This window comes from Neolamprologus brichardi, chromosome 20, assembly GCF_056152115.1.
Source record: "Neolamprologus brichardi isolate AB-2024 chromosome 20, ASM5615211v1, whole genome shotgun sequence".
In the NCBI taxonomy this organism is placed as follows: Eukaryota; Metazoa; Chordata; class Actinopteri; order Cichliformes; family Cichlidae; genus Neolamprologus; species Neolamprologus brichardi.
In genome coordinates this window covers 11,966,718-11,989,910 of record NC_142123.1, presented here as the reverse complement: position 1 = coordinate 11,989,910, position 23,193 = coordinate 11,966,718, and the positions used below count along the sequence as shown (strand labels likewise).

At 39.5% G+C, this 23,193-nt stretch overlaps 1 protein-coding gene across 2 annotated transcripts in view; it reads right to left on the bottom strand.

Moving 5' to 3' along the window:
- Window positions 1-3,535: 3,535 nt before the first annotated feature.
- LOC102780384 (vitamin D3 receptor A) overlaps window positions 3,536-23,193 on the bottom strand; it is a 66,135-nt gene continuing 46,477 nt past the window's right edge. For both annotated transcript variants that reach the window (XM_087834077.1, XM_006785278.3), the window contains 8 exons: window positions 21,535-21,682; window positions 20,178-20,308; window positions 12,495-12,679; window positions 10,694-10,793; window positions 9,910-10,087; window positions 8,314-8,465; window positions 7,685-7,801; window positions 3,536-5,818 (listed from right to left, as the gene is read on the bottom strand). In XM_087834077.1, coding sequence (XP_087690203.1) covers window positions 5,565-5,818; window positions 7,685-7,801; window positions 8,314-8,465; window positions 9,910-10,087; window positions 10,694-10,793; window positions 12,495-12,679; window positions 20,178-20,308; window positions 21,535-21,682 — 1,265 coding nt within the window. In that variant the 3' untranslated portion in view covers window positions 3,536-5,564. The remainder of the gene's footprint in view (window positions 5,819-7,684; window positions 7,802-8,313; window positions 8,466-9,909; window positions 10,088-10,693; window positions 10,794-12,494; window positions 12,680-20,177; window positions 20,309-21,534; window positions 21,683-23,193) is intronic.

Below are 23,193 nucleotides of genomic sequence, written 5' to 3'. Positions count from 1 at the left end.
TATGGAGCTTATATAACATCTTGTTACAGAAACAAAATCACCGTTTAATATTTGCACTGAGCCAAAGTGGTATCAATCAAACGTCTAACTTGCTTCATGAAAGCAAGAAAATGAACTTCCATAAATGTTAAACTTGTCACTATTATTTTGCTGAGTTTATGACACATCTCTCTTCAGAATTTTTATAAACTGTTTTTGGGTCCCGCACATCTCGCAGTAGAGCCTGACTGATACAGGATAAAATCGAGTGTTATGAAAATCCAATAATCCAAAATATCGGCTGATTATTTTTTTTCGTATGCACAATACATACAATTTCCTGAACATTTGTTATGTGTAGTTATTTATTTACTCGTTCACCTTCTATCCAGCTCACCTCAGATCATCCGCTTGTTGTTTGTGCCAAGTGCCCTCTGGTGGAAAAGCTATGTAATATCACCGTTCGCAACATGGCTGAAGGGTGTTTCTTCTGTCTCTTCTTTTCATTTCTATTTTCAATTAAAAATCAGATAACAAAAAATAGCAAATATAGTCCAATAATATCAACTTGCCAATAAATCAGTCAGGCTCTACCTCTCAGTCATTTTTATACGATGCTGCTTCCACTTCAGTCTACAAAACTTCACCTACCGAGTCAGCTGTTCTGCTTGGTAAAGGGGACTTTGTAAAGTTGCTGTTTCATCAAAATTATGTCTGTTCCACCAATAAGTTGCTCATTTAGATATTTACCTAAACAAATGGGTTTTTTTTTCTCTCCTGGGTAAAACAATAATAATAATTATAATACTTTAAAAAACATAAATCTGCTCTTTGAGACACAAAAAGAATCCAAAAGAATTCTGGCACTTTCTGCTGCTCTGAATGTAGCCTCACTTTCATGCATCATTTTTAACATGCATCTACACACTTAGGTGAGAAAGTGGAGCTAAAGAGGCCTCGGATTTGAGTGAGTTTAAAATTTTCTATAGAAATTTGAAGTAAAAAAAAAAAAAAATAGATATCATCCAGCATTTTTTTTTAAAAAGAGATAAAAAGGAATATACTGTACATATACACCAAAAAACTTCTAAATTAGTGTTAACGTAAAAATGGATGTTTTATATTAAGCACAATCATGCTGCGACAAAAATATATATATTTATAAATTTATGTGCAGAAGGGAGAGGTAGTATGTTTGGCTAAACGCACTGCTAAAGCTTAGCGGTGCGTCGTCCGTTTACAGAGACAGAGAGACGACAAAGTCCGAAGAAAAAAGAGAGCAAAGCAGAGATGACAGCAAGTGAGTAAAGAGAAAAAAAACAAGAGAGTGTGAAAGTTAACATTGAGAAACATTGGGATCCACTGGCCTACTCACAACAGGACACTACAACCTTTTTACAACAATTGGCAACTAGTTTCCTGTATATCTTATGAACACTGCAAAGGTTGCTGAGGAGAGAGTTGTAGTGTGTGTGTTTGTATTGGTGTGTGCTGAGTACATCTGTGGTATGAGTTTATGTTTGGTTCCCTTGAAGGCTATTGTGAAAAGTTGTCCTGTACATTACTGAGGTATCTGTTAAATGTTTCCAGCTGAGTGAGGTTGCTGTAAGTAAGGCTACTGAGGTGGAGCTGCTGACCTGGGTTGAAGAGAGGAGGGGTAATGGTGCGAGAGACTTGTGCATTGTTTGGATTCTTTTGAACGCTAACAGCCTCTAGCATCAGCTACAACTATTAGGTTAAAATGTATAAGCCAGATGTTTCATGTTTAACCCTAAATATATACATTAATAATGGCAAGTAAGGCTTCTCCAGAGAGGAGTCAGCATCCAGCAGCAGCATAGCAAAGTTAAATAGGGAATCCTTACAAGTGAGCAGACTCTCGCACCATCACCCTCTCCTTCATTTCTTTTGAAACAGATGATGTAGATGTAAATGTAAAAAGTCTGTCAACAACTGTTCTTTAGCAAATGACGATTACTTTAAAACAAAACAAAACAAATCTGAATTTAAACAGCTGCGATGCGAGACGCAGAGCAGTGACAAAGGTAACATCCCGCTTTGGATTTTAACAGGCGACGTATCAGTCAGTCAGTGTCACAGTGTGTCACTAAGTCTGCACATCTGTGGCAATTCTCTTTTTAAAAAATCTTTTTATCTCCTTTAATCCTCTATACAGATTCTACACAGTCTTCTAGAGGTCCACTCCAAAGGTTTCCTGGGTCGAGCCGGACAGAGGAGCCATTCTCGGTTGTCATCTCCACATTTGAGCGACCTGTACAATTCCACAGCAGTTGTGGCACCTAAAACTTACACTCCCATCAGCCCTTGGTGCACCACAGTTTTCCAAAGTAGAGCTTGACTCGCTGCTGAGTTAAAGCTATGAAGTGTAATCCTGCTGTAACTGGTTATTGCAGAACAAGAGGTGGTTAGATGGTTGATGAAAAAAGAGGCACGCCCATGCTGTAGCTGCAACAGTTTGCGTTGGCTAAGTCCTGTGAAAGTCAGTTGAGGCAGTGTTAGTTTATCACATGAGGGTTTGAAGAAGGAGATGTTTTTGTTTTTCTATACAGAGTTGGGGACTGCCTCTCCGTTCACAAAGAAATGATCCAGCTCCAGGTGGAAAACAGCAACACTGACTTCTTTCCTTCCATTAACAAAAATCAGTGTCAGTGTTCCTTCCCTTCCCCGTATGTGAGGATGAAGCCACAATGTGAGTTAAGAAAAAGCTATTCCATCTTCACTCACTTGAGATCAGGGGGAAAAAAAGGGAAGAAGAAGCTTGTTCTTGGAAAACGGCTCCAGGAGTCCGCTTTGCTCATCTTTGCTTCACTAAAACGACACTGCAGCGCAGCAAGCCAAGCGCCAGCAAGACGGCAAACTCTGACACGCAATACAAGTGACAGTCTTTAAAGGAACAAAATTAAATCAGTAAATAAAATCAGATGTTCACCAAAATGAAAAGATTATGAATATACTGTATAATTGTCAAAAGCTTATCGATCGACTTTAGAAGGAGAGAGAAAAAGACATACATCCATAAGCCTGAAATGGACAGAGAAGGCATTTACTAGTGAGAAGTTACTGAGCTGTTGGGCACGTTTCAAAGGCCGCTAGTGTGTTAGGATGCTTACACCAACTGTGTGTATACTGTGTAGATGGAATGCTCAAAAACAAATGCCACTGGGAATGTTTAATCATATGAAGTGTTTGTAATTATAAGACATATTTTTTCGAAGTCTCATTGATGTTTGTCCACTATTTGGGACTATATTGGCCAATTCAGTATGAATTTATTTAGCTGTGGTGGTGTTTTACTCATATAAAACAGGTACATTTCTTTCCACTTAATGTCAAAAAGAAAAAAAGCCAGCAGTCTTCTCCGGTTCTCCCTGAAACAGCTCAGCAACCTGTCCAGAACTGCCACTTCTGTCTGTTCTAGCAGAATAAAACATAAGAGTTCAACTCCTAATTGCATATAGCAGAGTATCTCTCCATTAACAAGTGAATTCTCTTCCTATATTATCCTACGTTAAATTCTAAATATGTACAGAGTGGTATTTACAAAGTTTGTCCACAAGGGGGTGGTCCAGGTCTGCATGAGGGTGAGCAAACACTGTGTCAACAGAAATGTGATGTATGATATGTAGTGATGTTGAAAATTAACATTCTAAACCTCGCTTATGTGGCTGGTGTTGAAATGATACAAATGTGATAAAAATATATGAGGCTTGAGCTTATCTTTCGTACAAAAAAAGAAAATCTTTCTCGTGCATTGTATCGCGACTCTGCTACTAAGAGCATCTTCAGGATTTCATTCACAACATTAAACTACTGTATATTGCTACTGTTCTGACTTTGGGGGAAAAAAACAATCAGACAAACTAAAGCTAAGGCAGATATTTTCACACCAATGAGTCTGCATTTGAAATGTATTAATTATGACCTCTAATGTAATTTCTTTGATCAGATAAGCTTAGAAAACAAAGTCTCGCATTAACTATTATTTCAAAAAGTTCCTCTTTTAGCTTCCTCCTGCTGTTATTTAGTATGATTAGAAATCACAGTGATACTTAGAGCTTCAAAAACAATCTCGGTCTCATGATTGTACGCTTACGCCGCACACATCGTAAACACCAAGTACACAATATCATCAGACAAACTTTTCCCTGAGGCAACAGCTGGTAGCTGGTTTCTCTCCAACTACGCAGCTCTGTCTTAGCAGCAATCTAACCAGCTGAACAAATACTTTTGGATAGTCACTATCCACGCAACATGAAGTTGTGTTTGCGTATGTCACTCTACAAACTTCACAGGTCCAAAATGCTTCCCTACACTAGACCCTCAGTCAGAGCCTGTACACCCCCCCCCCAGTGGTCCATCAATATTCTCCCTCTCTGTACACGTATCTCGCAAATAAAAGGACTCCTCACACGCTTCTCAGTGTGTGTGTGTGTAATTGCCTTTTGAAATATGACATATACACACACACATGCACGCACACGCGCACACACACACACATACACACACACACATACACACAACAGAGGAGAGGCCTTCAAATCCTCTACATAGTACAATAGTCAGAACTATTTGCTTCCATGGAAGCAACCATGTTTTCCTATATATGTCAGCTTATACGTATCATTTATATTTATATAGATTTATACATACATTCTTTTTTACTGAATTCCTTTTTGTCCTGTGAAAAAGGAATTCCATCATCCGTAGCACCTCCCTCCATTTATCCAACCTCGTTTCCTCCTTCCTTCCCACCATTCCCATCCTGACGCTTTCCTACTTAAATATCCTTCTTCAGTCTATTACACTATCTGAGACTACATGCACAGATTCACAGGGAAACACGCCTGCTCCACTCTCACTTTGTATTTCTATGAGATTACTGTAAGCTTGCTGATGGCTTCTGATATTTAATACATTTGGATGTCTTTGCTTTTGAAAACTGTAAACCAACAAGAGTTAATAGCTATCTAAACCAAGTTTATCACCCAGCATGGGTAATGAAAGTAAATCTGTGCATTTGCTCCTGTGTATTGTGGCAATGGCGTGAACATGGAGCAATGTTACAAAGAGGATGAGACATTTGTGTCCATCCAACTGTCTCCACTGCAGGAAAAGTGGAAGGAATCTAGTAGTTTTTGAGGAAAGGCCATCATGATAAAGGGGTGATTTTTGGAGTTTGGGGATGGAGAGAGGACCAGGATGTCAATGAGTCTGGATATCTGTGTGATGTAATGAAATCTGATTCTGTACAGTGTTTGCAAATCCAGAAGCAAAAATAAAATCTGATTATCCAAGTGCAACAGAAAGCAAGAACCTGTTTAGTGTGTTTCATTTTTGTAAATCCAGAGGTCCAGTTGTCTGAGTCTTGTAGCTTGAGGTTAGGAGGATGAAGAGATGATGAAGAGGTGAAGATTACTGTCTACCTGTCAGAATATCCATCTTTCTCCCACATGCCCAGGTTTTTATGAGGGCAGTGGCGTTCTTGGGGAAAAGGCAGCAGGGGTTGGTTACTCATCCTCTGTGTTATGAGCGTGTGAATGCATCCACGCAGGCCTCCTCCACCGCTATGACACCTCGCTGCCAAACACTTCCAGCACCAGCGGGGTCAGCTGCATGCTGTGCTCGGGCTGGAAGGAGAGCGAGCGGTACTGCTTGGAGTGCTCCTCGTTCAGGCTGCGCAGGTCAGCCAGCTTCTGGATCATCTTGGCGTAGAGCAGACGTCCACCTGGGTGGTTGACTCGGATGTAGGCCTGCAGCACTTCGGACAGGTCGTCCTGGAGCTGCTCGATGCGGGCATGGTCTTGGACACCGGGACGATCTGACATGGGAGAACAAAGAGGGTGGAGGGAGTGGAGAGTATAGCCCATCGTGAGCAAGGTCACACAACAAACGAGGTGGGGATGTGGACGGAAAGGCAGAATCAGATAGAAGCACAGAGAAAATTAAAGAGGGAGCAGCAGGGTGAGATTGGAGACGGGAGGTGTGGGTGGATGGAACGAGAAAGAAAACATATTTCAGAACATTTAATTGTTTTGTTTTTGAAAATATTCTAATATTAAGTAGTAATGCTACCAGCCTACAGACATGTAGGCTGGTAGCATGCTCCCTGTTAATAAAAAGTTTGTTATCTGTTATCTTCACTCTGCAATATCCTCCCTGCACTCAGCAGAGACAGCTGACGCACAGACGCTCTTACTGTCTCTTCAAGAAAAATGCATCAGCTGTCTAGTGTGCATTTCAAATTGAACCATAAACAGTTTTTTCATAGATTGTACAACAATGTTGCTGCTCTAACAGAAAACATTTACCTGCTTTGTATAAAATGTTGTGCAAAGGTTTTGAGCCATCCCTCACATTTTCTTGTAAGTTTGATAGTTAACCCAATCATAATGACCTATCAAGCATTCAAGCATAAAAAAGGCCTACATAATTCTAGCACCGACAAAGTGATTCATCAGAAGATATTATCCATCAACCCAGTATCACGGCAAAACATGTAACAGACACACCGGTACATCGAGTCCATTTCACACTTTGCCTCTTTAAAACATGAAATGGACACACATGCAGAAGCTGCATCACCAGCAGGGGGACTCAATATATTTAAAGCAAAGAAGTAAGTAAAGAACAAAAAGTGTATAAAGTGCACTTCAAGGTCCTTAATCATCAGAAACGATTATATAGGAAATTAAAAAAAAAAAAAAATAGGAAAGAAAGCTTGCCTTGAGACTTCAGGCTGTGTTTAAGAATAAAAGTTTTCATACCAAATACTGACCTTCAAGTTTTCTGTGTGTGTTTGCAGATGTTTTAAAAGAATTACTCCACCTAGTTCCTAACGAGGGTTGTCTTAAAACTTTTGCACAGTATTGTATATGAGCAGGTTTATAAAAAGAACACTGTCTGCTATCAGTTAGTGTCTGAGACGTGTAAGGGCCATGGTGATGGGATGTTCTGGGTCTTGATCACGTCTGCCACTGTTAGTCTTTCTCATTACTGGATAAATATATTTTGAACCTTTTTCTTTTCTGTGCTTAGAAATCTGCACCACAGAGTTTGTACTGTAACTAAAGATGTTTTTATTGGATTACTTTCAACATAATAGCAACAGAGAGCAAGGACAGAACTAATGATTTTTTTTCCCTGGCTCAAAGAATTTAATTTCTAACTGCGGGTACTTTCTAAGTGCTGTTGCATAGATACAAACAGTGTGTCTCTGAGGCTCTCGGGTCTCAAGGAAAACAAAACAAACTGTTTTTGAAATGGTGTACATTCTGTTCAAAAGACCCTGCTGCTTGACAGATTCTTTCTGTGATTCAGGGATTTGATATTCCTAATATTCATTCACTGTTTCAAACTTGTCATTTACAGCGTGCAAACTTCTGCTTCCCACGCTGTGTTGTAACCTCATGCTTTAATGTACTGAACAGCACATTTGGTCTTCCAAGAAAAGCTTTTTCTTGTGTTACTGGCAGTACACGACTATAGGAGGAATCTAGGTCGGAAAGAGAATGCGACACACACCCTGCGCCATGCTCTTCACACTTTGATGATACGGTGTTGTTAGTAGTGAAACGAACCACTAACCATCTCTAATCTCTATTCTCAATCTTTAAAGCATGGCTCAGCTGGAAATACTCCAAGACAATGAAGGCACGGACGAACACACAAACAGCAGCGGCAGTACCTGGGGAGAGCAGGCAGATGGCCATCAGCAGCACGTGCTCCTCCTCGTGCAGGTTGAGTTTCTTCAGACCGACTTGGAATTTCACCAGCGGCTCCAACAGCTCCAGAGTGTGACCCGCTGTGAAGGATGACACACACTCACTGTTAGTACATTGTGCTTATGAATGAAAACACACCTGGTCTCCATGTGTATTTCTATTTTGCGGACAGAGAACATCGCTACCTGCCCTTCATGTACGAGTGAATAAGCACAGAGTGTGCTCTTGTGGCTGAAAATACCTGAAATCGAAACCTCACAGTAATGTGCAAGTGTGCGTAAAAAGCCGAGTGTGGGGGATCCTTGTAAGACTGTTATATAAACTGGGAGAAAAATAATCCCAGCTGTGTCACCAGCTTCAACAATTAACACTCTATACCTGGGAGTGTGTAAAGCTATTATTCACCAATGCCTCCAGAGCAGTGACTCAAGAAGAGGAGTCCATGTTTTGAGAGTATATATAACAGATAAGCATGGTCTCTTACACGCTCTGTACATGCTTCTTTATACAAAGTAAATACATAAACATGAAATGCAGTCACCGATGCTTTAGTTCTACTGTGCAGCTGCTACATGAATGACAGGAAACCAACCCTTTGTCACATCGGTGATGCAATACTTAAAGTCGGGTCCTCCACAGCTCCAGGACATGTCTTCCAGACTGAATGACTGGTTTGAACGCAGCATGATGATCTCAATGGCACTTGACTTTAAAAGAGCGATCTGGTCCTCTGCTGTCAGGTCTCTGTACAACACACACAGTTACAGATAAAAGCATGAGTCACACTACACTGTTTCAGTCAGGCACAAGCACTGTCAAATCAGTGAATCTGGACCTGGGACAGAAGAAGAAGGTTTTCTTTGGTTTACTTTACTTTTTGAAGCTCTGGGAGAAATAGTGCCTTCATAATGCATTAACCATATAAAGTTATACATGTATAACTTCATGAATAACCCATACAAGACCAAATAAAATAATAATAGATTATCATAAATTGTGAATTAATCATGGGTAAATATATTTAAAATACTATTTTAACTGTAAAGTGTTTTGTTAAAAAAAAAGAAAAGCCAAAGAAACAAATAGTGCATGTAGTAAGTTTGGAAATGGGTCAGATTGTGTCAGATTGTGTACTGTTATATAGCGGTACACGTGCACGGTAACAAACACTGGCTGCAAACAAACTTTACATTTTAATTGATGCAAATTAAGCGTGACAATAAAAAACCCAAAACCTTCTCGTTCCCAGAATACACATGACCCTGTTCCATCTGACGAGTTCCACTTAACCACCTATATACACAAATGACTATACGTCTGTGAGGTAGAGAGATAGTAGAACAAGAAATAAAACAATGTATTTAACAGGTACTTTAGCAACAGAGATCTTTGCAAACAGAACTAAAAGTATGTGCATCTGCATTCACTGATGCAAGCAGATGCAAATGTAAGAGAACCACAGTTCACAAAAGTGAAGAAAGTTTGCTTGAAATTCTTGCAAATTTAATTTTAAAAATAAAAATATAACATGGATATACTGTAACGAGTCCATAAAAAAACATATATGAAACTTAGTTAATGGCACTGAGAATAAGATTGCTAGAATATTAGCGGCTTTATGGTATGAGACGTCTAGCAATCAGAGCCTTTCTGAGCCCAGCAATTTTCCTGCTTATCTCTAATTGGATCAGATTAAGCAGTCTGCTTTGTCTCTAAGACATTTCAATTACATTCACAACAAAGTATTCAAATTATATGTTCAGTCAGATTACTGAATAATCTGCCAATCACTTTATTGCTCTCATGTCTATGGAAATGTGTGGAAAATTGAAATCTATGTGGGAAAAAAGAAACTGAAAATGTTCTTTAGAATCTTCCAGAGCCAAATAAGCAGATTCAGTTAATCCGTACATATTGGAAGTTAGAATGGCCATATTTTTAGCATTTCTGTTTATGTTTTGTTAGTGAATCAAATGATTAATCTACCAAAATAGCTGATCAGCTATTTCATCAGTGCATTGGGACCCACGTAAACCCAAATAAAGCTCACATTATATAGTGTTTAGCAACTGTTGGTAAATTATGGCAAATTAGATGAATCCATCTTTTTAAAAATATTAGTTACAAAAATAACAAAATGCTTTAATGTACTTTCTTGGCAAATCTCATTAGAGGCTTTAATTGGTACCTGAAGCCTGGGATCATCTTGGCAAAGCCTATAACCTTCTGAATGCTGTAGGACACCAGGTCAGCCAGGTGGGGCAGCATGGAAAGTTTTGTGTCCTCTTCACTGGAGTCTGGACTACTTGCGCCATCTTGGTACATCATTAACAGGTTGCTGAAGTTCATTTTGGTGTCCACTGACTCTGCTCAAGGAGGGGATTAGGAGACAAGTTAATAAAGGACGAAGGGGGGAAAAGGGAACAGGGCGGGGAAGGAAGGGAGGAATTACAAGAAAACATTTAGAACAGACAGAAATAGCAAAGAGCAAGTTACCGGTTACACAGCGGAGATGGCAAGTGAGTTCACCTTGAACCGATGAGTTTAAATAATAAATGCGCCAAAGACTTTTAAGTAATTTAATGAAAGGTATTAAGTGTATTCTGTTTGGCCGATATGGCAAAGGAGCAACAAATTCTAAAAAAGATTGACACACAGAAGCTCAAGATCAGTACAATCACTACAGCTTCACTGTGGAGCATCAGTGATTCAGTATATGACTAACAGTGGGCACAAGCACCCCTCATATTTCTTGTAACTGCAAATATGAGTATTCCTTTATTGGGTCTGTTTGTTTTCCACAGTGGGTATGATCCAGGAGCTCACTGACAATGCAGCTGGTGTGATACAATCGCAAAATGGAGCTTAGTTATTATTATTTTTAATCAACAGATCTCTTCACAGCTGGGTCCTTGTGTCCTAACCCTGATCGATAAAACACACAAGAGAAGAGGGACCCTTTATTGTCTCACCAGGTGAGTGGTTGAATGAGTCAGACGAGGCATCAGAGAGTGAGTGAAGAGAGGCAGCTCTGCTGGCACTGCGTGTAACCGGGCCTTCGCGTACCGGGGGCTGCAAACACACACGTAAACACAAGCATTAACATCACCCAGTGCTGCTGGGCTTGTTTTCATGGGCTCCAAAAGTCCAAGTAATCACAACACACCACAGGTCTGTGTCACAGGAGCAGGAACTGCTGGAACTGTTCTTTTTCTATTGGAGGTTTTACTCAGAATAGCAGTCGCAATAATAAAGTAATAAAGCTTCACATAATAGAATTAGAAATGTCAGGTTTGCTGCACAGTGTGCATGAACACCGTGTTCTGAAAATGTCCTGTATGTACTGGGGTTACCAAAAAAACAAAGAACAAGCAAAAACAGCCCCTGCCTCACCAGCAGCTGATGTAATCGCATCACTGAAGAACACTTTGATGAATTTCAATAAAGCCCGCGTTTCAACAACAGTGAACTATTAAACAGCTAACCTGGTCGGCACACATGGCACACTGTTAGTGACTTTTTAACGGTGATGAGTAGCTCTATTTTTGTATATAAAACAATGACATTACCAAAAAGTAGCAAAATCATGTTCTCAAATTCTCATTACTCATTCAAAAATGTTTGCTTCATTGTTACTTATAATTATTTTCTGTGAAAAATATGCATAAGTGGAAACTGTGATTAAAGTATGTCACCTCACATATACATGTCCAGCTCAAGTCAGTGTAATTGTGTAAGAGTTAACGCTCAGTAATAATGAATGGGGCTCTTGCTGTGGTGTTAACACATTGTGCAAAAGCACTGCAGCACCCTCACAGTAATTCCTGATGTTTTACTGCAGACAAATTTAATCTAATCATATTCATTAGGCACAAAGTAAAAGACAGATCTGATTCCATGCTTTCATCCTGTGTGTACCAGGTCATGACACACGACACCTGGTACACCCATAGTCATAGTTACCCTGTATGGTCGTGGGTAAGGTGCTAGCCTTTTTGTACAGCTGACTCTACTCAGCAATTAAGACCAGAGAATAGAGAGCGCTAGTGCAGGGGTGTTAAACATAAGCCCTCCGGACCAGAGTCAGCCCAGCAAAGACTCCAGTCAGACCCACTGGAAGGCTGGAAAACGTGAAAGAGGGGCATACATTTTTGGACTTTTAACTGTACTTTTATAAGTTTTACAGTTTCTCCTCCCCCATGGCCGTGCATGCTAAATCAACGGAGCTAAGTAGTACATAAACAATTACATGACAGAAATGTTTCTGTCTTTAACCATCTATAGAAATATAGAAACTTTATGTTTTAGAAATACAGGAGACTCTGGGCAGTGAGCTACTTTTTTCTGTAATTTTGCACATTTTTCATGTCGAAACCTGAGACATGCAGTTAAAATTGCACATCTCAGTGATTTCATGTGTAGTTAAACATCTTTGCACTGAAAGAGATGGATGGAGATGAAGGAGATTTTCCCTTATCCCATCTTAAGGTCAAACTGGGCTTTATGTGGCCCATGATGCCAGAGTGCCAGAGAGGCTTTTGTTATGTTTTTTCTTTTGAAAGCGATAGCAGCTTGTCCATCTCTTTAAGTTTAATTATTCATTTTTTTTTAAACTTTAACAATTTCCCTTCCATGTCTCTTTTTTACACTTTTTACTTTCCCACACCCCTTGGACTTTTTCAGGAGAACTTAACAAGTGGGGGCTTGTCTCAGATTTTAACCCAGGACCTCTGGCAAGTGTGAAGAAAGAAAGTAACTTTTCACAGGACTAACCCTAAAGCGTGTGAAGTCAGAATAGGAGGCATCGTAGGTCTTGTGGTGAGCTTCCACCAAGCAGGAGATGATCCGAGCCTGTTCCTCATTCAGCCGGGGCCTCATGGCCTCTCGGGCTGCCTCCTCCTCTTTTCTCTTCATTATCATGTCCCTTTTCCGTTGAACCTCTTCATCTGTCAGTATGACTACAACGGAAGATAGAATAAAAGACACATTAAACATTTTACAAAGAAATTATGAAAAAGAAGCAAAATCAAGTTAGGAGTTAAAGGAAAACGATTCCTGTGTGGTACCTTAGATAATAGTTAAGGCATCCTTACCAACTTTCATAGATGAAATCTGAGAAAGTCAGCAATAAAAGTAGCTAAGGGCGATGTAATGTAAGCCCCAAATATTTCCATCCCAGGTTACATTACCATTGCATCGCTTCAAGTTGCCAAGCAGAAAAGCCTGTCATGTCTCCTGTCTTTTCATTCAGATGATGCGGTTAATGTTAGATATTTAAGTGCCTTTTTCCTTATTCATGCTGCCCGACAGAAGCTGCAGGCAGTGCGGCGCAGTGGTGCAGAACAGAATAGACGTACTGCTTATAATGACTCTTGACTCGATGAGATGGTTGCTTGGGAATTCCTGGGTTTGCACGCACACGTTTTAGAGCCTTACATTGCTTTCTAATCATAGACTATCAAAACATATTATTTACTACAGATTGCCGCTTCCTGCATCTGTCTGCTTTGGATTTTAAACATGATATACAATGACAGATGGCCGTGAATCCTCTGACAAAATCTGACCCCTTTGACTAGGCAAACCATGATCGATGGCGCAGATAAAATTGTATTAGAAAATAAGATCACTGTCAACATTTCCTGAAGTGGCTAATCTCTGGTTTTACATTACAATAAAATGGTCCTGCCACAAGGGATTCATAAATACCATATTTGATACCTGGGTTTTGTGAGTTTATGTTCATCTTGTCAGAAGTTTTTTTCACCCCTAAAAAAACCATAAATAAATCGCAAAATAACACATTGCAGTAAATTACACAAAAATGCCAGCAATAGTAGCAAAAATGATACAAATTAAACTGATCACTAATTTCTTTTTTTTTTAATTAAACAAAAGGTTCAATAAACACTCCAGTTTCAGTTTCTCTTTTAAATGAGCATCTGGATATTTGTCAAATTGAAGGGGCACCTGATTGTAATTTAAATTATTGAAGATAACGTTTTCAGAAATGATAAAAATACTGGAAAATATTTTTACAGTTAGTTATCTGAAGTTGGAGCCCATGGGTCACTGTAGTCACTGCTGAAGGATTCCACTGACCTATGAATGCCTTGGCCCATATTATACCTTTGACTCTGCGCCATAGTAAACGATTACCCATGAAAAGCTCAACTGGGCAGACAGACAGTGTGATTGCCAGACAGACTGCGACTGCCAAGAAGAGACAGACTGTCATGGCTGAAGCCCAAAAAGATGAGGTTGCAATCTGACAGCTACAGAAAAACTTTTGTTTACGTTTTATGCACAATTAATTTAGTCTAATCACATTATGCTGTTTTTTTTTTTTAATTGTTTAGTATTTATAGCATGTGCAATTTTTAAAAGACAGGGAACTTTTGTAATTCAGCTGTAGCCTTTCTAATTTTAAATACATCTTTGGATCAAAGGTACAAGGATAGAAAATATTTATGTACTTTACAGCTTAAGAGACCAATTATATGTTATGGCTGACTGTAAATTAAATAGAACTCAGAAAACACACACTTCATCTTGAATACTGGTTGTTTCCCTGGAAGTTGTAAACAACTCATTTTAAAGTGAACTTTCTGTAATTGCACCCTAGACTGCAACCACAGAAGCAGCATTACATAATCAAATGATTGGGTGATGCAGAGACCAACGACAACAACAAATACTACTACTCGAGGCTTAAAAAGGCAATTCAATAAACTTGACTGCTTAGTTAACTAGGTTTTACTAGGCTTTCATCTCTTTTAACTGACTGTAATTAATTAGGCTTTGGCTACACTCCGGTGTCCATCCAGTCACAAGCCAGGACTGTCTTGAACGACTCCTTGTGGTGAAGACATCCAAATAACTCAATCATGAATGGGCACAATTTGGTCAAAGTTTGGCAACAGCCGTCAAAGAAGCTATTCTAAAGCCCAGAACATGATTGAACCGGTTTCCAGCCAAGTTTGAGCACTGGATGGAATCATTAAGGCTTTCCACAAAAACAACCGACCATCAAAGGAACATCTTGACCACCCCACAGCACTTGGCAGGCAGCAGCAGTTTACCAAAAGAAAGTTTGCTGTTTGTAAAGCCAGTGATTGGATGTGGTGAAGTGCCCAGAGTGGCAGAGGAGAGCAAAGAGAGAAAGGCCAAAAGAAAGAAAGGCAAACTGTGAAGGGGGCAATTAATTAAAATCCAACAAGTTTTGGTCAACACCGGTCCTGTTCCCTGGTAATGAGCAAGCAGCAGAGTGCCCCTGTGGTGGAGGCCCAGAGGTTCCCAGCAGGCTTATTCATAAACCAGCCAACCAACCACTTAAACACAATTGAGACTTCTAATACTCCAATTTGGTGAGATATATGTCAAGGTGGTTCTGGTGACCAATACTATTGCAGCACTTACGCCCTGGGTGTGATGGATGAAGGGAAATTCAGGTCAGATAGATATCAGAGCATCGGAACATCCTGACTGTGATGCCAAATACATGGTGGCAGGAAGCCGTGCGGTATAAACACTGTTGTGTCTACGCAGCAAATTAAAATAAAAAAAAAAAAGTAACTGATGTGGGCACTAACCTAACTGCTCATGCACCTGGGCCTCTTATCAAAGAAAACATCAGGATTTGTTTTACTTTTGCAATAAAGCTGTTGGTTAAGTTACAGCACAACCAAATATACCAAAGAGTTTCAACAGAAAACAAATTATTTATTTGCATATCCAACTTGCAAGCATAAAGACAAAACTGAAAACTCAGTCATATTTAGAGAGGAAATAGCCCATTAGATTCATTCTATAATTCTATGCCGATGAAGCTGGGAGATCAAGCTTTTAGTTTTGGATCCACACCATTTCCCTCTCTTTAACATGTTTGGTCCACAAAGTGAGCATCTGGCAATTCTGGTTACATCGAACAAGAGTAAAGGTTGTCAAAAGGACAGAATACAAAAACATTAGAGAAAGGGTGAAGAATTTAAATTAGGGAACTGATGGGCTTGGCAGCAGCAGGCGAGAATCCAGCCACCTAAACGGTAAAATGTTTCAGAAATTCTCCTTAACTTCTAATCCTGTTACACATAAGCACCCACCCAAGGATAAGCACACAAACATACACAAACACTGCAAGTATTATGACACACACACACACACACAGGCGTGGGGGAGGGGTGTCCTGGCATCCACCTAACCTCTGTCAAATAAGGACAGCGTAGGGGTGTTTACTATGAACTCAGCTGGCACAGCTACCAGAGGGCAAACACACACACGGAGTTCTAATCTGAATGGCGGTGAAGCTTAGACAAAGCCGTCAGTATAAAGAGGATAGAATACAGAGACAGAAACACATCCTGAAACCTAATCCTTATGTTATTTTATTTCCATGGAAATAAAAGCTGACAAAGACATATTATTTTTTTATGAAAATACTTTTGAGTCAGAAGTTTTAACGCAACCGCAGCGAGGCCGCCTGATGAAATAAATCACAAACAGCTGGGATTGGCGCATAAGAACTCCATGGAGATATGTGCGCAGAACGAGTTATCAGAGTTATCTTCTTTGTCATACAAGCAAAATGACCCTAAAAACAATGCTTTGAAAACAACTACGAGCACTTGTTTGTTCTCCTTTATCAACTCGACATATCACTTTAAATAAATAAAAAATAAATCAGTGTTTGAGTAGATAGAGTGCTGTATCTGGCTCTGTGTTGGGATCAGTTTGAATTTTCAGTAATCTGCGGGTATGTTATCACAACAAAGACACATCAGTAAAGATAACTGTACTCTTTTATAACTGGAGGTACACACAGCAGTCCATATACACTTTGATCTTAACCTCTACAGGGTGGGCCATTTATATGGATAAACAGTAATAACATGGGAATGGTTGGTGATATTAAAGTCCTGTTTGTGGCATATTAGTATATGTGAGGGGGCAAACTCCTCAAGATGGGTGGTGACCATGGTGGCCATTTAGAAGTTGGCCATCTTGGATACAACTTTTGTTTTTTCAATAGGAAGAGGGCCATGTGACACATCAAACTTATTGGTAATGTCACAAGAAAAACAATGGTGTGCTTGGTTTCAACGTAACTTTATTCTCTGATGTCAATGGTTGTGAACAAAGAGAAACTTGTAAATAACTCATGAAAGAATAAAGTTTCATGAGTTATGCAATTCAGGATTTTATATTGTACAATACTGCATGCATTTTTGCATGCACTCTTGTACATGTTATCTATTGATAATATATTAATACTTTTAACAGTTACTCTATTCACAGAATGCTAATAATCTGACTCGATTCAGTCGTGTGAACTGGGCTTTAGTTTCAAGCTTGCTAGCATACAGTCCTGCTACATTTCTTTTCAGTGTCAATGACACAATTGCCGTTGGTATTAATACGTATCTTCTAGGGGTGTAACAATACTCGTATCGATATTGAACCGTTCGATACAGTGCTTTCGGTTCGGTACGCATATGTATCGAACAATACAAAATTTTTAATTTATTTTATCAACTTTTCTTCTGATGATGCTGTCTGTGTTGAGAGCTCAGTGGATCTGCGTTAGACTACTCCGCCTAGGCTGCACTGTCGGCACAGATCCACTGAGCGCAGCGCAAGCTAGCAAGACAGAAGTTAAGCTCTCCTTGCAACATGGCAAATTGAACCTCCCCCACCCTAATTCAGATCTGGCGTTTGGAACTATTTTGGTCTTCATGTGAAGTATGACCCTGAAGGTAAGCGCGTCATGGACAAAAGTAAAACAGTATGTCGGATGTGCCACGCAACGCTCAATTACATGGGTGGGAACTAGTGCGTTAGCGCAGTTTGCTCGTTAACGCGTTGACGCGGTCCAGCCCCACACACGGGGCGATCCGTGATAGCTCGTTAACAGAGATTTGCCGTGTTGTGGCGTTAAAGTCATTTCAGATTAACGCTGACAGCACTAGTGGGAACACAATGAATATGACTGCACATTTACACCGACATCATCCTAGTGCAAAGACAAGTGGAAGCAGACAAAAACAACAAGCACGCATGCTACAAACTTTACCCGAGTCATTTAGACAGCCGTTAGCACATGATTTTCCTTATGGGGATCTGATATGTTTAATATGCTGTTGAGAGTATACCCCAGAAGAAGTGTATAGAATAGCTTTTATTTTGAAAAGAGCCATTTCTCTGTAATAAACTCTCTTTTCCAAAGATGAGTGATTTCTCAGTCAGATAGATTTATTATTTTATCCCTTTGTTGTTTCAGCAACATTAAATTTAAAAACTGTACTTTTGAGTTAAAATGTATATTTATAATTTTAATAAATGACAAATTAAAAAAGCATGAACATTTTTTTGTATCAAAAAAATATCGAACCGTGACACCAAAGTATCGAACCGAACCGTGAATTTTGTGTATCGTTGCACCCCTAGTATCTTCTATAACAGATTTATCATTACCAAAGATCTAAAGCTTTAACATAGCATACAGCGGATATTTATTTGGAAATATTGCTTCGCAGGCACAATAGAGACAAGCAGAGCAGCTGTAATTCCCAGGAGTGAATACAGTGGGCTTCGTTTTCCCCACAAACCTGTGTATAAGCTCTGACAAAGAGACCATTTTATCCACATAAGAGTTCCTGTCACTCTCTAACTTCTCGCTCTCTCTTCGCTCTTCTTTCATCAGACACAAACAGACACTGCAGTGTAGTATGTCTATTTATGGTGAACACGGTGGCAATCACCAGTCTGAATTGTGCCCTGCATCATCTCTCTTACACACACACACACACACACAGCCTTTTTGTGAATGAAATGGAAGCTGAACAATTCTGTCTCTTCGAAGAAAGCGAGTTATTGTTGAAAAGTACTTTAACCCCTCCTGGCTTCCTTCCTTCTTTCCTTCCCACTTGCTCTCTTATTTACCTCTTGTCATCTACTTGTTACAATTATGCTCATGCAGTGATGCTGGCGGTACTTTCTATTACTATGTCGTTAGTTTTAATGTGACTGAAATGCACACTGGCTTGTAACATTAAAGTCCCTATTTTACATTTAAATAAGTTGGATGCAGGACCGTTGATGTAAGCACTGTATAATGTGATCGTTTGTAAACATGCAAAATAACTATGGTAGCCACTGCGCATCAAATGCTATTTTGTGTTAACAAAAGGTGAGGTGATGGCTCATTTTCCCTTGACAGCACCTTCTTCTTGTGTTACACCCAGGCCTGCTGCTGCATGCATAACCAATACAGTTAAATGCAGAACACTATCAAACTGAAAATATAAGAGAATATTACTTCAGTAACTGATTACAATGCTTTAATACTACCAGCTAAACTTCACTAACTACAGAAGCCCTAATCTGGAAGGCTATAAGGAGAATTAACAACATTAACATTATTAAGTTCAGCAACAATCTGACCCACGACTGAGTTTGCCATATGGTGCAAACCTTATGATATCTACTTCCTATAAATCTGATCAATTTACACCAAAACCATTTATGCTATTGGCTGATTTTCCATCCCAGCAACAGAAATAAAATAATTATTAGATCAATTGTCTTTTGTGCAGCGGTGGCCTTGGTTTCTAATTTAAGCAGTGACACAGAAGCAGCATCAGACCAGCTGCTCAGTATCTCAGATACGAACATGAATATTACATCAAAGGTAAGTCAAGCAGGAGCAAAGCTGTTAATGCTTGCTTTAATATCAGCCTCAGTATCACTCTCTGCAAAGGCATATATCAAAGTCCAGCACAAACATCAAATAATAGCATGACTTTTAATCATAATCTTGATCTTGAAGCTATCGTAATTTTTCCATCTATAGTCATATAATTTATAATAATATAATTTATAAAAATAATATTATTTCAGTGTATCTTACTAAAATGGATTGGATTGGATTTATATAGCGCTTTTCAAGGCACCCAAAGCGCTTTACAATGCCACTATTCATTCACACACTGGTGGAGGCAAGCTACGGTTGTAGCCACAGCTGCCCTGGGGCAGACTGACAGAAGAGAGGCTGCCATATCGCGCCATCGGCCCCTCTGGCCAACACCAGTAGGGTAAAGTGTCTTGCCCAAGGACACAACGACCAGGACAGAGAGCCCGGGGAACGAACTGGCGACCTTCCGGTTACAGATACTACCCCCTGAGCCACGGTAGCCCCTGTGAAAAGTGAAGAACATGGTCCTATTGGTCTTATTGGTTGTAGTGTCCATCTCTAGAGCATATATTCAACCCCACAGTTGAATATATAAACCAGCAGGTTTCACTCTTTCACTCTGATATCCAGCCCAGTAACTTACAACTAATCATTAAAAAAAAGGATCACTTACATACAAGATACTTTAGTCATGTTTTACATGTCAAGCAATGGCACCAACAACATAAGTACTGCTAGACTATTAGAGGTCATAAATATCAACTTACACTCTTTCATCATGCCGATGTCAATGCAGCGTTTAAGACGACAGGCCTGGCAGTGACGCCGGTTGTCCTTAGTGATGGTGCAGCTCCCATTAAATGGACAGGTGAAGGAAGCTTTACGTTTCATGCTGCGCCTACGAAGAGCCGCAAAGAATCAGTTACTCATTTGGGATCATTCATTATTTATAACATAAGCGATATACTACTGAAAACAGGCATTTCTGGTGATAACCCAGCTACAAATGAACTGTACATGAACTGAAATGTAGACATCCAAAATTTAAAATTTAAAAAGAGAAGGCCTAAGCCAAAAGATTAAATCCATTTTATACTGTACAGGTATACTCTGTGGTGCCAAAAACATGATTTGCTGGGACATGAATTAAAAAAAAATCCTTTTAGTTTCACAACATTTCTGAAACTGGGACATTTGGTCTCTTAAGTCATGTGGGTTACACTGTGAAACTTCTGTGATGAGATTAAGATCTGAGTTTGAAGACAAAGATAAACACAATACAGATGTATTGAGTTGTTTCCGAGCAGTTTTTGTGGTTTGGTGTGGCACCTTGTGGGGAAGCCACTGCTTGTGTAACAACGGATGTTGGTTAGCAACAGTGTTTGGGTGGTGCGCAACAAAGTAACATCCACATAAATACCAACAGGCAACGTTTTCCATTGTAACAAGATGGTCATTTACTTCAGCTGTCAGTGATTTTCACACTGTGGCTGAATAGTATACATACATTAAAATATCACAGTTTGAGTAATGGGTAAGAAAAAGGAGAAGAGAGATGAGGAAGAAAATGAAAAATAACAGGACTGTGGTGAACACTGAATAATTTATAATCTTCTGAAAGCACTGCAATCGTTGTCATGCAGCCAGGCAGAAACAGACAAACTGTACCTCAGCGTCAACAACAATGCACTCCTCATTAACATGCAGGCAGTAATATCTACAGTTATGATGTAAACTCAGATTGGCATATTTCAATAAACAGAATGATCATTTTCTTTTCCCATTGAATATACAACTTCATTTATTTTAAACTAGCAAGACCCACAAGTATACAACAGAAGGTCCCTTTGCTGTTTGAAAGTAAAAACATAACAGCTTTTATTTCTTATCTCAAACTTCTTATTTCTAAGTTTCACTATTTTAACTTGATTAATGGTCCTTTTGGCAGAAATGTGCAAACAACATTATCAAGGGGGCAAACAAACCCCCAAACCAGAGACTGAAATACCCAGCAGGATGTATTCACATTGCCTGGACCCAGAAACACCCTACACTCAGCAGAAACATACACCAAAACGCAAAACAGACAAGACACAAAAACATCAACTGAAGTATGAAACTCACCTGAAGAACCCTTTGCAGCCCTCACAGGTCATGGCATTGAAGTGGAAGCCAGTGGCCTTGTCCCCACAGACGCCACAGATCCTGGGGGCATTGCGATCGAACTCCTCCGGCCCGACCACTGACGTCGTCACCGTCATGGGCTCCATCACTAAGGAGAAAAGGGAAAAGACAGTAGAGGTTACCACTGCGGCTCCATGCAGTCTTGGTCACAAAAACTCAAAAAGACATTAAAGTCAGCATAAATACTCTAAGCACAGATCCATAAAAAAGCCAACCTCAAACAAGCTTAAAAATCTCTTTGCCTGTGTCTTGTGTGGAAGTCTTTGACTGTGTGCTCGACAGAGAGGTGAAGTGTGTATTTTTCTCTCTTATACAAACAGGTGTTGGGTTATTAGCATATTTAGCAAAAGGCATTGACAGCCACACTCTGCATTGTGCAGCTATTGGCTGAATGAGTCTGCAGAGACAGCCACAGCCACACACACACACACACTTCTCAAGAATTTTCAAATTACTGTGTTAATGGCAAAAAGAATTAATGACAGAACAGCGTACATTTGAAGAGGCTGTGAAAAGACTGATGCCAAGAAGAAACATTCTCTGCCATCGAAATTTTTCCAGCACATACACCATCTGGCTTTCCTCTGAGAGATATGCAGGAGTAGTGTAACAAAAAGTTACTGGCAACTGTGACCAAAATAATACCAGCAACAGTCTTTTTTTCCTCCAAATGCAACTTTGTCTAAAGTCTGACTAAGACCAAGACTTTCTGGACGACAGTGCCTCTATTTATAGATTTTGTGGGGTTGATGATTTTAAAATGATAGATACAAAATCTCCCCCCTTATGAAGCAGCATGTAAACTAGCACAATCGCCCACAATCATCACGAAAACACCATTTAAAGGAAAAATGTTTGGAGGAATGGTGCTCCACCCATCACCGTATGGGTTTCCAGAGATTTGAAGAATCAATGACAAGAATCACTAAAGCTGTTTTTGTGGCACACTAACTTAATAAAATCACTTGATGTTTTTCATTTAATTTAATTCCCCATTCGTCTGTGCATTGATTAAAGTATTGTATTTTCATCAAGTCAACTCATTTGGCTTAATGGTTAATATTTCTTTTTCTCTTTGTGTTAAAAAGATGTCAATTTTATTTATTCACTGTTTTCGCAGTGCACATATGACAAACACCCCGCTACTTATGCAAGTCTTAAAACAGAACATAAACTTTTTACCGCCTTTCATGTTAATTCTATGACATGTTTATTGCGCCTTTAGATTCAAATTTAATTTCTCTTTAAACTTTTTATGATTCCGTCTTCACTGTCTTTGTCCCCTTGTGTTGCCTATGTAATAATCGTATAGATAGTGGTGTTGACTTCCAAGAGTAAAATTTGAAACATGTTGAAATTAATTTGATTTTTAAGAATAAAGTTCTTGAAAAAAGTGAAACAAAACTGTAGAAAATACAAGGAAAAAAACAAAGATGGAGATTTCAATGTGACATATAAATGAGTAGTGTGTTGGAGCCTGCTGATAAACAGCACTACAGAGGGGGAGGTCAAGTTAGGGGAAGACAACAATATGAGGACAAAGAGAGGAGGGGGCTGCATGCACTGAAGTAAGGAGCAGCAGGAGTCACGTGGCTGCAG